Below are 11272 nucleotides of genomic sequence, written 5' to 3' on the forward strand. Positions count from 1 at the left end.
TTTGTGTGATAACAATGAAATCTAACGACTGTTTTTAGGGTAAAAAATTAATCAAACGAAAGAAAGTTTTGCATTCACTTCTTTAAAGAAGCAAATGTATGTAAACACTTATGTGCTGAACATACAAAGTGACAATGGATTGATTATAGAGCTTTTAATGCATTAATTTAGTTGAAGTTTTAAGCACTGAAGTGTGTAATGACTTTCAGAACTTAAAGTACTAATATACAAAGATATTTTTTAACTTATTACAGTCAACAATAATATTAACACATTTTTCGTTTTCGTTTCGCCATCATCCGTCTAATAACCGCTTCCAGAAATTTGGGCAATATATTGTGGTCAAATGTGGGCACCGCATGCCTAACTAGTCAGGCAACTATTTTTTTTCCATGTAATCAACTGGCATTTTTAACATGGGGATGTCCTACGAGATGGCAATTGTCAGATTTCGGTCAAAAATATACCAGTCTCATACTACTTCAGAAAAATACTTGTTCAATTGTGCCCCAAAACCAAAAAAAAAAACATTTGATCATTTGAAAGTGCTACCTACAATCAAACTATCTTACTTTTAAAAATTTTTCTCGAGTGGTGAAAGAAAGTGTAAAATATAATGTACATTGGCACTGAAAGGACGTAAATGTCTTGTACATTATATTGTACAAAGGCCCGCAAAATTTAAAGTTGAAGAGGCAATTAGGGTGGTTCTTTGTATTTGTTTTTTCAAGAGTTGGTGAGCTGCGGTTGCAGTAAAGGGTAGTTTTTTTATTACTTTACTTACTGAAGGCAGAAACACCGGGCCATTTGTATTTATAATGTAATTGAAATTGAGAAATGCATTTAAAATATTGTTTATTTCTTTTAGCCTAGAAAATTTTGATTTCAAAAACATTTTCACGAATAGTCCAATCCACATATAAAAATAATAGAAACTCCCATCCCAAAATACCATCAATTATATTTTGCTAATATCAATATGACAATGTGGCAACGCTGCTTCGAAAACGTACAATTTATGAAACTTCAAAAATGCCAGTAGCTTCTATTTTTTATCATGGATTTTTCAATAATCCACAATTTTCTTGAAAATCTGAATAAAAAGTTCTTCATTGTAACTTGAGCGTAGCTAATAGCGGCAAGGTTCCCACATACGTGGGACCAAGCTCGAAGAGCCCTCTTGATTTAACTGTCTGTTGCGAGCCTGGCGTAGAGGTGACTGGATGAAGGGTCCTTCACAAGTCCTCCTTCTGGCATGATGCTTAAATAGGCTTAACTATTTCTGCTAAAAAGTGCCTAAAGCATACTTCTTTCAGGAACCACAGACTCACAAACTGGGCCCTTTTTCAAAAGCTAGTCGAGGACAGGCTGAGTTCACCTTTACGAGTTAGAGATGTAAAGGAGCTGACAAGGGTGAACGATCGTCTGTCCAAAATACTAAATGATTCTTTTAAGCAGGCCTGCTCCAAAGGAAGTCTAACGGTAAGGCAAAGCCCCCTTGGTAGAGCCATGAACTTAGCATCCTTAGAAAATTTTTAGGCTAGCCAAGTGTGCTGACTCTAACAAATATTGGGATGAGTACAGGGATCTTCTAAAGATCTACAAAAAACCACACGCAGTGGAAAAAGAAGCTCATGGCCCATTAGTCCAACATCGTTTTGGACGGAATGACGACGATAGGGCTTCATCCCGTAATTTCGAAGTGGATAAGCAGTATGTTGAGCTGCAGAAGTGTTTCGGCGCAGTGGGGTAGACATATGAGGATGTTATCTCTGTTATAGTAAGCGGAAAGTTGCTGTCCACACTCAGCTCACTTATGAGCCAAGCACTACGTGTAATACATATTTGGGCAATCGAAGTTGGGCTTAGTATCAACGCAGAAAAAACAGATCTGGTATTCCTCCCCAGGAAATGCAAGGTTCCGTTCTAGTCCTAACCTAAGCTGGATGGGGTGACCCTTCAGGTGAAGCAAAGTACGAAGTACCTCGGAATAACCCTCGCTAGTAAGCTAAAGTGGCGTCTCAATATGCAGGAGAGGGCGAAGAAGGCTTCCGTGGCATTCTATGCTTGCAAAAAGATGCTGGGCTGCACCAGGGCCTGGATCGTCATGGTGATAGTCAGGCGAATACTGTTCCATGGAATGCTGGTTTGGTGGACAGCATTGGAGAAGAAAAAATGTGTTAAGAATATAGAAAGTGTATATATGCTATCAATGATCAGCATGACACGGGCACTTAGGACTACACCGACGGCGGGACTCTATACCTTGTTACATCTCTTGCCGATGGACCTATCGGGCAAGGACATAGCGTCGAAAACTGCCGCCAGGCTTTATGTTACGGGGCAGTTTGTATGCAGGTCTTACGAGCACAGTAGTATAGCGTCGAATTTACTTGGATGGATTGACTATGTGATCCCGGATCTGCACTTTGAGATGAACTTCGAAGCAATCATACAGGTCGAAAGCTGACGTAAGGGCATGAACTCCTCCTGGCTCGGTGAATGTCTACTCAGATGGTTCTAAGATGGAGAAAGGCGTAGGGACGACAGTCGCATGCGCGAAGCTCAACCTCAACAAATCATAGAAGCTGCCAAACTACTGCTGCATTTTCCAGGCGAAGGTAATGGCCATAAGGAGAACGGCGGAGCTACTGAACAGCAGGCTACAATGAAGGCTCTGCTATCGCACAACACTTCCTCTAGACGTGTGGCGGAGTGCAGAGGAGCTTTGAATTTGCTACACTCCAATAGTAACATACAGCTGTGCTGGCCTTCGGGGCGCACCGGCGTAGCGGGCAACGAAGACGCCGACAGGCTGCTATGTCGGAAACTATGCCGAAAGAAGAGCTGCCGATTTCCCTCCAAGCAATTAAACGGGAACTCGACCTGTCCATGACCCGGAAGGTGCCGAAGGCGTGGAACAAAACGCAAGACTGCAAGTTGTCCAGGGTTATGTGCAGAGAGTATGACACGAAGCCAACGAAGTTTCTCCTTTCCCTCAAGAGGTAGGACGCTAGGCTACTGGTGGCTGTTCTAACTGGACATTGCTTGCTGGCATCGCACGCCTATAAACTGGCGCTAACAAACGATAAGATATGCAGGAGATGCAGAAAGCAGGGGTAGACATTGGAGCATATCCTCTGCGGGTGTCTACTGGGAGTAGGTTTTCTACCTAATCTGGAAGCCGGCGTCAAGTTAGTGTATAACAAGTTGTTCCAGCTTGCCAAGAGGACGGCGATGTTCTTCAACATTGCTCCTGGTTCGCAGTGATTAGCTGTCTTAAAGTGGTCGTAGTTTATCTGGTAACGCTATGGACCTTAACGGTCTCTGGGAAGCCACGTATTTGGTTGCCAGCATACCTAACCTAACCTAATAAAAAGTTTAATTTAGCTGAAAATTTGTTTGAAATCTGAAACTTTGATTTATATGATTTTAATTTGGGAATGAATTATATTTTCATAAATAATTAATGCTAAAAAAATGTTCTTGAAAATAATTGGGAATATTATATTTGAGCAAGGTGTGCACTCTCATTTGTCGCCTAGTGTACCTCACTACCAGATAGAGTTGCCCGGTTGAAGGATTTTCTAAAAGTATTGCGAGTATGTTCTTTCCACAACAACAATAATTTTATGGGACCTCAAACATTTATTTTTGCTCGAAATTGGATTCATAGAAGCACTTTTTTGAAAATTATAGAAAACTTTCTAGAAACCACTTCTTGCAAGCTAGAACTCTCTTTGTATTTATTTACCTTTACGGTTGGCGGCACGAAAATCAATAAATCGCAAACAAACAAACCAGTTACGTAAATGTTAAAAGTGCAATGCAATTACTTGACTTGGCAATAATTTATTACAGCTTTTTTCTTTCCCTTTCAGGTGATACAAAGAGCAACCATAAAACAATGTCATGCGAAAACTTAGTGGTAAAACGGAATGGTGCACAAGTACAGGTAACAAATGCAGTATTTAAAACGAAAACAACAACAATACAATTGCAACAACAAGTGCTTTAAAATCTGTTGAAGCAAAGGAAAACGAAACGAAAACGTCATTGCATTTGTTGGGCACTAAAACAGTGGGGCATAACCACGGAACGGAACTAAATCAACCAAAGTGAGAGAGGGAGCAGGGAGAGAGAGTGATTCAGTGCGACGGGTGAGAGAGGTGGAAGTATAGAACGAAGTGAGGTGCAGCAGGGCGCCAACTAGTCGGCGGAAAGCGGAAGCTGACGAACAACAGGAAGTGTGAGAAAAACAGGAAGTGCTGAAATAGCAAAAACACGCAGCTGAAGCAGCAGCAACTAGAAAAAAAATAAAAAATAAACTTTAGCAACACAACCGAAATTCGGCGGAAATATTCGCAAAAATGCAAAAATTCTACATTTTAGCATTTGTAATAGCGCCAGTGTTGTTGGTGTTTGCTGACGCAAATGGTTTCGCCGAATCAGGACAACAGCAAGCGACTGGCGCAACGACAACTACCAAGGACGACGATAGTGGCTGCGACAGCAGAAGCTGTGGCGCGGGCGACCAAGGCAGCGAGTCAAAGCACTGAAGCAAAAACAGTGGCGGCGGCAACACAAACACTAACAGCTACCACAACAGCGACAAGCAGCAGCTATAACCGTGACATTAGCATCCTCAAATGCGCCTGCAACATTAACGGCAACAAACGATGCGGACGAACGGGTTTTGAGCACCGCAATACCAAAAACACCAGCAGGAGTTGCAGTGGTGACGCTAGCAGCAATGCATGAGCAAGCAAAGCGACAAGAAGAAGAACAACAACATAAAGCTACACAAACGCAAAAGGATAAGGAAACGCAGCAAAAAAGGAGGGGTTTCCTGTTTAGCGAAAATAATGGTGGGCAGGAAGAGCCAGCTAAAGCAACAGCAACATCAATGCCAACCAAAATTAATGCAGCAGCAATGGAGCATGCGGCCACACTGCCGCGAACGCACGCACATCACAGCAACTACTAGTGCAATAGCAGGCGAGCCAGCAACGAAAATTACGGAAGTAACTAACTGTGAATTTTGAAAGTAAATCACATGCGGATACACTTCCGTCAGGCGAAAGTGCTGCGGCTAGTGGCGCAGGAAGCAGGAGAGTTCGTGCCGCAGCAGGACGGAAATGAGGCAGAAACACAAATCATCAAAATTGTAAACGAACAGAGCACAAAAAGCTCGAACGAGCGGGTGGAAGTGCATGCAGATGAGCGGGGCGTGAGGCGTGCCAAGGGGGAGGAGAAACATGTAACAGAAACTAATGTTGCTGATGGTGGGCGTGGAGTTCGGAGGGAAATCGATCAGCAAGCAGGCGGAATTATTGACGACAGTAGGAGGGAGGAAATTACACAAAACCAAATGGAAATAAAGCAAAATGTGAAGCAGTTCGAGTGAATAAACCACACGATGAAGCACAAAAAGCTGGTTGGCCACCAGAAGGGGAGGCGAGCTCAAATCGACAGGAGGAAGAGCTTTACGAGCCCGGCACAACAGAAGCAATTGTCACAAAGTCGACAAACTACACAGCAAACAAGCAGCGAGCATGCGGCGGACGCACAACAAGCCATGAATGGCATGAATACCGAGCAGCAGAAGCTAAAGAATGGCCTATACCGCATTAAATTGGCTGAAATTGTAACTGACGAGTACAATGGACGTAGTGCGGAGGAGCAGCAGCAAAGTGGTGAGGCAGCGGGCGCGGACAATGGAGATGCAGAAATAACAGCCACTGATATAATACCAAACATGCAAGTGGAAGGTATGCGCGACAGAGGAGAGTGAAGAGCCGCTAACCACCACTCCACAAGCTCTGCTAGGCGCAGAACAGGCTGGCAAACAACTAGGCCAACTTGAACAACAAACCGGCGCGGAAAAGCAGTCAACATTGGAGAACATAATAGCGAACAGCAGAGGAGTGAACAGAAGTCTGCACAACAACAAAAACAACAACAGCAACGAATCCAATTACGCCGCGAGCAGCAAGCGAACGATGGCATGGAAAACCGGCAGGTGCAGCAGGACAATGAACACACCGCAACCAGCTGGAGGATAGGCTGGGTAGAAGAAGCAACAATGGCAGTGGCGAAAGCATGAGCAACAAGCAGATAAATAACAACAAAGAACAAGAAGAGCAACAGCAGCAGAGTGACCACACCAAGTACACACCGCCGGCATTCACGGTGGGTGGTCCATTGCAAGCGCCACATGCTACACCACCCGCGCTCAATATAGTTGATCTATATCCGATGAAAATGGAGGATTTCAATCCAATTATACGTGACTCCAATGCGATAGTTATTAAAAGAGCGCACAGTGTATAAAGCTGTGAAGAAGAGCGACGACGACGACGACGAGCGAGCGGGCGGCAAGTAGAGCCAACAGCTGTAGAGTGGTATGGAAATGCGAAGGCGCAAGCGGTCGAGAACAAAGTGGTATATTTACCAGCGGATGGTGGGAAAATCACCCACGCGACAGCAACAGAATTTATTGCCAAATGAAGTGGATACAGTCGACAACATAGTACAGCGTTACGATAACATCAATAATCTGGCCGCGCATCGGAGCGTCAATCGTAGGCCAATCATGTTGACAAAAAGCGCAGAGGAGAAAAGTGTAGAGGGAGCAGTGGCAGCGACAGCGACAGCGCCACCGAGGCAGCCAGATGATATTACTGATTTCACCGGAAAAGTGCTGGCCGAACAGGATGGTGTCATTACGGAAATCGAGCAAAAGTTTCGCTTGAATGAGTTTGCGCCGGCGGCGGTGGCTGTGACGGGGCACGGGCCGGCGACGGGAGCTGGAACAGCAACGGCAATTGAAGGCACTCGTAGCTAGGCCTGAGAATAAAGAAAGTGCAGTCGCGACTAGCAACACCACAGCACCAGGCAGTGTGGGACAGCTGACAAACGTAAAATCGAGCTATATTGTAAACCACAAAATTCAACCGCCCCAAAGTATTAAAAATAAAAATACGCAAGCAATAAGAAAACGACGACAAAAAGGGTAGCAGCAGCAACTCGCAACGTTTGCCGCCGCAACACGACTTCATTGAGCGGCGCGTGAAGAAAAGTTTTGACTTTCCTATGCATCGCGCAGCCAGCGCTAGCGCCAGTGATACACTCACAATGCCACATGTCGATTTTGCCAATACAAAGTTCAATACAGGTGGCGGCGGCGGTGGTGGCGGTGCTACACAAGCACAAGGCGAAGCCGCCACAAATAGTGGCACTGAGAGTGGTGGCGGTGGCGCAATGCGTGCTGCACTTGGCACGCATCCGGAATTCTCGACAACAAAATTCTATAACAGCAAAGAGCTCTACAACGAAATGATGCAACACAATCGCAAGCGACTGAAGGCGAAAGCCAAGATGGAGCAGGCAATGGCAGGCGCAGCAGGAACGCCACCACAACAACCGACAATCACACACAGCGCAGCAACAACAGCGGCTAGTGTGGTGGCGCGGGCATGGAGACGGCGGCAAGCAGATTTGCACTGCACCAAAACGCAAAGTTGGAAACTTTACAGCATGCGCAAGTCGCAGAACCGAGCAAACCAATTATGGATGAAGTAGTGAACATGAATTCGAAGCGTGGCGATGCTAGAGGCGGTAGTGATGGCACAAGCGAGGATAAGGAAGGCGATGCAAGTGAAGCAACAAAAAGTGACGTCAAACAGACAGCACAAAGCGAGGAAAAGGCGGAGCTAGGGCAACCACAGCGTCACCGTGTACAGCAGCCAATGCAGCTGTTTGATGCAGCAGCAATTACCGCCAGTACAGAGCGCTTCCCATCACTACAATCCGACGGCGACAAGCCAACTAAGAAGTACCAAAAAGAATTGCAACGCGCTAAATTGCTGCTCAAGTCGATGCTGTTGCCGTCGACAAACGTCAATGGCACAAAGGGGGCGAACAAGTCGATCACAAATATGCTGACAGCAGCCACATCACCACCATCACCATCACCACCACAAGCTAGCGCAAGTAGAACGACAACAAACAACCGAAATGGCAGTCAATTCAACTTGCATGCGCCATCATCCAGTAGTCAAGTAAATGGCAGCGCGACAGCAAAGAAGCTTAGCGCGCTTGACATCACTGCTGCGGGCAAAGTTGATTTGGTTGCAAGTGGCAAAACTTTTGACATTACGTCGCAACGTCGTAAAAGCAATGTTGTCGTCACGTACACACACACAACCACGCCCACACCCACACCAACAGCCGCCGCTTTGAGCGCAGCTGTTGGCAATATTGACAGCACCATTGACAGCAGCAGCAGCAGTAGCAGCAGCACAATTACGGAAGAGCAAGTGAGGCCAACTCAAGCAAAACGGGTTAATTTCGCTGGTGCTGGCATTGTGCATGTAAAGCGTGCTAAACTGACACCTACAACAGCAACAACAACAACAACAACTAAAATACCANCTACTGAAATGTATTATGACATTAAAACCAAAAAGAATTAACGATTCAGCGTGATTTGTTACTATATCAAATAACTTAAGTCGTGCTTTTCATGAAAAACTTGGTGCGTTAAGTACCTACGCGTGGAAGAAATGAAACTTCGTCTTTATCTTTTTCGTTCGGATTTGTATTTGCCTTTCCATAATTTTAGCTTAAATCTTAATCTTAATTCTAGCCCAAATCTCAATCTTAATCTTAAACTTAACCTTAACTCTTATCTTAGCGGTAACCTTAAACTTAGCTCTAAACCAACCCGTACCCTAAACCTTAATCTTAACCTTAACCTTAACATTACACTCAACCTTAGCTCTAATCTTAGTTTTAAACGCAACCTTCCATAAATTTAACCTCAACTCTAACCCTAACCTTAACCGAAACCCTAACCCTAACTTTTTTTTCATCTTAGCTTCAACCTTAACCCTGATCTTATCCTTTATGTTGAACTTAACCTTAATATTATTAGCCCTAACCTTAATCTTAAACTTTTTTAACTTTAATATTAACCATAACCTAAACTTTAATCTTAATCTTGGCCTTAACATTTATAACCTTAACCTTAACCTTAATCGAACTCTTAACCTTAATCCTACCCTTAACAAAAACCTAAACCTTTTTCTTGACCTTAGCATTAACCATAATTTTAACCTTAACCTTAAACTTTACCTTAACTTTAACCTTAACCCTAACCTCAACCGTAATTTAAACCTTGATCTTAACCTTAGCCTTAATGTTACCCTTCACCTCAGCTTTAACTTTAACCTTATCCTTGACCTTAACTTAAATTTTAACCTTATCCTTAACCTCAATTTTAATCTTCATCTTCACCTTTTTTCTTTATTTATTTATCGAACCTACATTTTCCTTTTGGCCTAGAAAGGATTCGGGGTGGTTTAAAGGACTCCCCTCATGACTGGTAGAGGATTCTGACATGTCATTGCTCGATCGGAACTGCCAGTAGGATTATAAAAAGGAATCACATTTTGGCCCGCCTTTTCTAGTTAAGCCTAAGAAACTCTCGTGATTTAAAGCTAAGTGAATTTAGAATTTTGTAATCGACCCGCGATACTAAGTCGATTTGTATTGCTCTCCGTTCAAATTCTACGTGGTATTACAAAGAAGAATAGCTTGGGTGTCCAATAGCGTCCCCTATCTGGAACAAGATCCACTTGGAAGACACTGCAATGATTTGGTATTGAAAATTAGACACTAATGGAGAGTTTCTAGCTGAATACACTGGGCAGGCACGAAAGCATAGCAAGCTGGAGATTCGAAGCGGAGTTTATATCGGTGTCTACCCGACTTCCCCTGGCTTTGTTAACAAATCATTTACTTGAAACTCTTAGATGAGATAGTTCCTCTGTCTACCTGTCTGTGCGGTTGGGTCTTGTCAAGGTGAGAAATCAGGGAGAAGGTGATTTTGTGGATGTAAATCGTCCAAATAAAACGACAACAACCGATCATCTGAGAAGAAGAGAAGCTTTGGTACTCTTCAACTAGAGATGCGAGACATCAGCACAGAAGATCTGGGGTGAGAATCAGAATCTATTGCGTAAACTCAAACCTTCATTTAGTGATTCATCTCCAGAGTTACTTAGCTCCCCCAAAATTTTGTGGTATGACTTTGTATCTGATCCAATGACGACGCCCGCCTTCCCACGTCTAGCATCTACACTACTTTATACTTATTCCTGCCAATACTGGAAACTGCAACTCTTGTTCAAGGTGAGCGACAGATTTTCGGACGCCTTCCTTAGAGCCTGAAGATTGAAGGGAAGCACTTAAATTTCCTATAACCCTCTTCAGTTTCCCAAAGCGGGAAGCTTCTTCCCTTCCGCCACTGGCGTCACTTTGATGCACTTCTAGTGCCATATTCGCAAGAATTTCAGCAAAATGAGCCCTTGTCGATAGGATACCTCGAAGTTTTCGAGATCGACGACTTCCGAAGAAGATTAAGATTGCAGTACTGGAAGAATGGTTACAAGCTCTCCACTTTTTCGGCGAAATTCGTGATTTTCACAAGTAATTTCAACGCCTTCCAGCTCAAAAACGACCACAAAATGGTACCAAATATTTAGTTTGGAGCAGAAACTTTTTTCGTGAGGCATCCTAATGTAAACATTTACATATGTACATATAAACGCGCAGTGAAGGGCTTTATTTTATTATATAAATAAACGTATTTACTTAGATAAATCTTTATTGGCTCAAGTACGTATTTTCTTGTAGTATACATACATCCGTACATACATACATACATAAATATGCTTTTATTTAGGTTTTATATTAATACTTATGATAAATGTTATTTCTCGGCTTTAAATCTCATTTCGGTGAGATTAGTTTATATTGCTATTTTCGTATTACAGCAGTCGTAAAGTAGGCAAAAGGATGTAGTTTAATTGGCATTGGATTTATCACACTGAATTTAATCAGATATTTATAGAGTTATAGCCAAATATTTCGCATGAAAGTGTAATAAAGTTTATTTGTTTAACTGCCTTGGAATATTAAGAAAGGCATTGAATGTAATATACATATGTGAGTACATGTGTATGTGAGTAGGTGCACTGCGAAAAGCGATAATTTTATTTACCAAATTTTTAAAAAAGTTTATTTGTTACCAAAAGTATAGTAAAGACCTCCGACACAACCTCTGGGGTTCTGTAAACTTATCCCTTCCAGCCGTTCTGGAAACTAAAAATAGGCCCAAAGAAAGCGACCAAGGGGTCTAAAGGAACCAAAACTTGCTAAAAAAAAAAAAACAGAAAAATGGTTACAGAAGAACCGAAGAACGATT

The 11272-nt window shown here is 43.1% G+C and overlaps 1 protein-coding gene across 1 annotated transcript; it reads left to right on the forward strand.

Annotated features, from left to right (window-relative positions):
• Positions 1–3881: 3881 nt before the first annotated feature.
• LOC108379411 (uncharacterized) lies at positions 3882–8477 on the forward strand (the record flags this gene model as incomplete). The annotated part of the gene is given in 10 exon segments (XM_017635756.1): positions 3882–4009; positions 4335–4553; positions 4598–4986; positions 5041–5790; positions 5878–6093; positions 6096–6306; positions 6308–6366; positions 6436–6839; positions 6998–7417; positions 7471–8477. Coding segments are annotated over 10 exon segments (3803 nt in total), but the record flags the coding sequence as incomplete, so codon positions are not given.
• Between the last annotated feature and the right edge of the window lie 2795 nt (positions 8478–11272).

This window comes from Rhagoletis zephyria, unplaced genomic scaffold, assembly GCF_001687245.7.
Source record: "Rhagoletis zephyria isolate East Lansing unplaced genomic scaffold, Rhagoletis_zephyria_1.1 Rzeph_scaffold_16326, whole genome shotgun sequence".
NCBI classification, from domain to species: Eukaryota; Metazoa; Arthropoda; class Insecta; order Diptera; family Tephritidae; genus Rhagoletis; species Rhagoletis zephyria.